The 1,565-nt window shown below is 39.7% G+C and overlaps 1 protein-coding gene across 1 annotated transcript in view; it reads left to right on the top strand.

The window, feature by feature from the left end:
• Nucleotides 1-1,565, top strand: part of MTA1 (metastasis associated 1) — a 73,041-nt gene that overhangs the window by 46,731 nt on the left and 24,745 nt on the right. Inside the window, exon 13 of the mRNA XM_010139371.1 lies at nucleotides 261-412. Within this exon, the coding sequence (XP_010137673.1) occupies nucleotides 261-412 (152 nt within the window). The remainder of the gene's footprint in view (nucleotides 1-260; nucleotides 413-1,565) is intronic.

The following is a 1,565-nucleotide window of genomic DNA, read 5'->3' as shown; positions in this document are numbered from 1 at the left end:
CAAGAAATTTCCCCATCCTACTAGTTGGGGTTTTTTTCTGTTCATTTTTAAAAAGGGGTTTGTGTGTGTTTATTATGCTGAAATAGTAAGTACATTTAACAGTGGTGATAGCAGTGAAGCCGTCGTGAGTTTTTTACGGTCTGTTTGAGCTTTGCACTGTCTTTGTGTGTTTTTTCTTTTGTGATGGTTTTAAAGAGAAGAAGCTCTGAAAAGTGATCCTGTTTAAGGATATATATAATTTCCACCTTTGTTATCTCTAGCCACACAGTCTTACCAGTGGTATTCTTGGGGTCCCCCTAACATGCAGTGTCGCCTCTGCGCATCCTGTTGGACGTACTGGAAGAAATACGGTGGCTTGAAAATGCCAACACGGTTAGATGGGGAGAGACCAGGACCAAACCGCAATAATTTGGTAGGTGTCTGCCAAGCAGGCTGCTGGTGCTCTTGCCTGGAAAGCTAGTTATCTAACTCCTTCTTCAACGTTCTTAAATATTTAACAACAAAAAGAATGCCTTCAGCCTCCATTGTTGTCCTCAGGTTTGGGATTTCATGTCTTGCAACAGCTGGCACATTAACTTAGGCTGTAAGCAATTTGTTTCCAAGTACTGCCCTAAGAAAAAAAAACACACACATCATTTGTTTAGCTAACTAGCCAGCAAATGCACGGGGTAACCTAATGAAGACGAAAAAAAATGAAAAACCAGCCAGTGGTTCTGGTATTCAGTTTCCATGATTTTTGCTGTAGGGGGAACAGGATCTCTTTTTTTTTCTTCCCTGATAAAGGAATTAATGGTTTCGTGAAACCTGTTCCCTTTCCCAAGGCACACTCAAAATTAGATACCCCAAATAGCTAGAGGCTTTTTAGAGATCCCTTATCTTGTTTCCCTTTTCTTTAATTTTTTTTTTTTTTATTAATCTTCCTTCCTTTTGGATAGGTTTGAGTATGAGCTGCTTCTGCTTAATTTTTCCCCTTAAAGAACCAAAATTCACAGAATTTTTCTGAACTTGGTGGAAATTCAATCTGGAAGCCTCATACATTGAGCTGACAGGAAAAAGCTGCATCACACGGGCAGAATGATAGTGCAAACTGAACTTTGGGCTTAGATTAGTTTCTCTCCTCTCTCCCGGTCTTTGCTATCAGTCCCTTTCTATTTCTTTCCTTTAACCTCTGTCCTTTCCAGGCTTCAGTTTGCCCTCTGAAGCTACCTAATTGAGAGAACTGACAGGTTTTATCATCCGTTACCTCTTGTTTGTTAATTAAAAGGAATGTAAATAGTCAGAGAGGGAGAACCTTTGTTCTCCCCAAACTGAAATTTCCTCCTGTTTTCCAGCTGTGGGCAGGTGTGAGATAACAAGATATACTTTCATTATTTTATTGGCTGATTCAGTAGCTTTTCACGCAGAAGATACTGCTTTGGCTCTGCAGTCGATAAATGTCTTTCAGTAATTCGTTACTCCATGCAGTGGATATTTGACAACTCTGTAACTGCTTTGAGTGCAGAGTAAGAATTAAACCAGAAGTTCTGGTTTAATTGAAGTCTTGCAACTTTGAGACAAAAGCATTC

This window comes from Buceros rhinoceros, unplaced genomic scaffold, assembly GCF_000710305.1.
Source record: "Buceros rhinoceros silvestris isolate BGI_N320 unplaced genomic scaffold, ASM71030v1 scaffold17957, whole genome shotgun sequence".
Classification (NCBI taxonomy): Eukaryota; Metazoa; Chordata; class Aves; order Bucerotiformes; family Bucerotidae; genus Buceros; species Buceros rhinoceros.
This window is presented reverse-complemented; position numbering and strand designations above follow the sequence as displayed.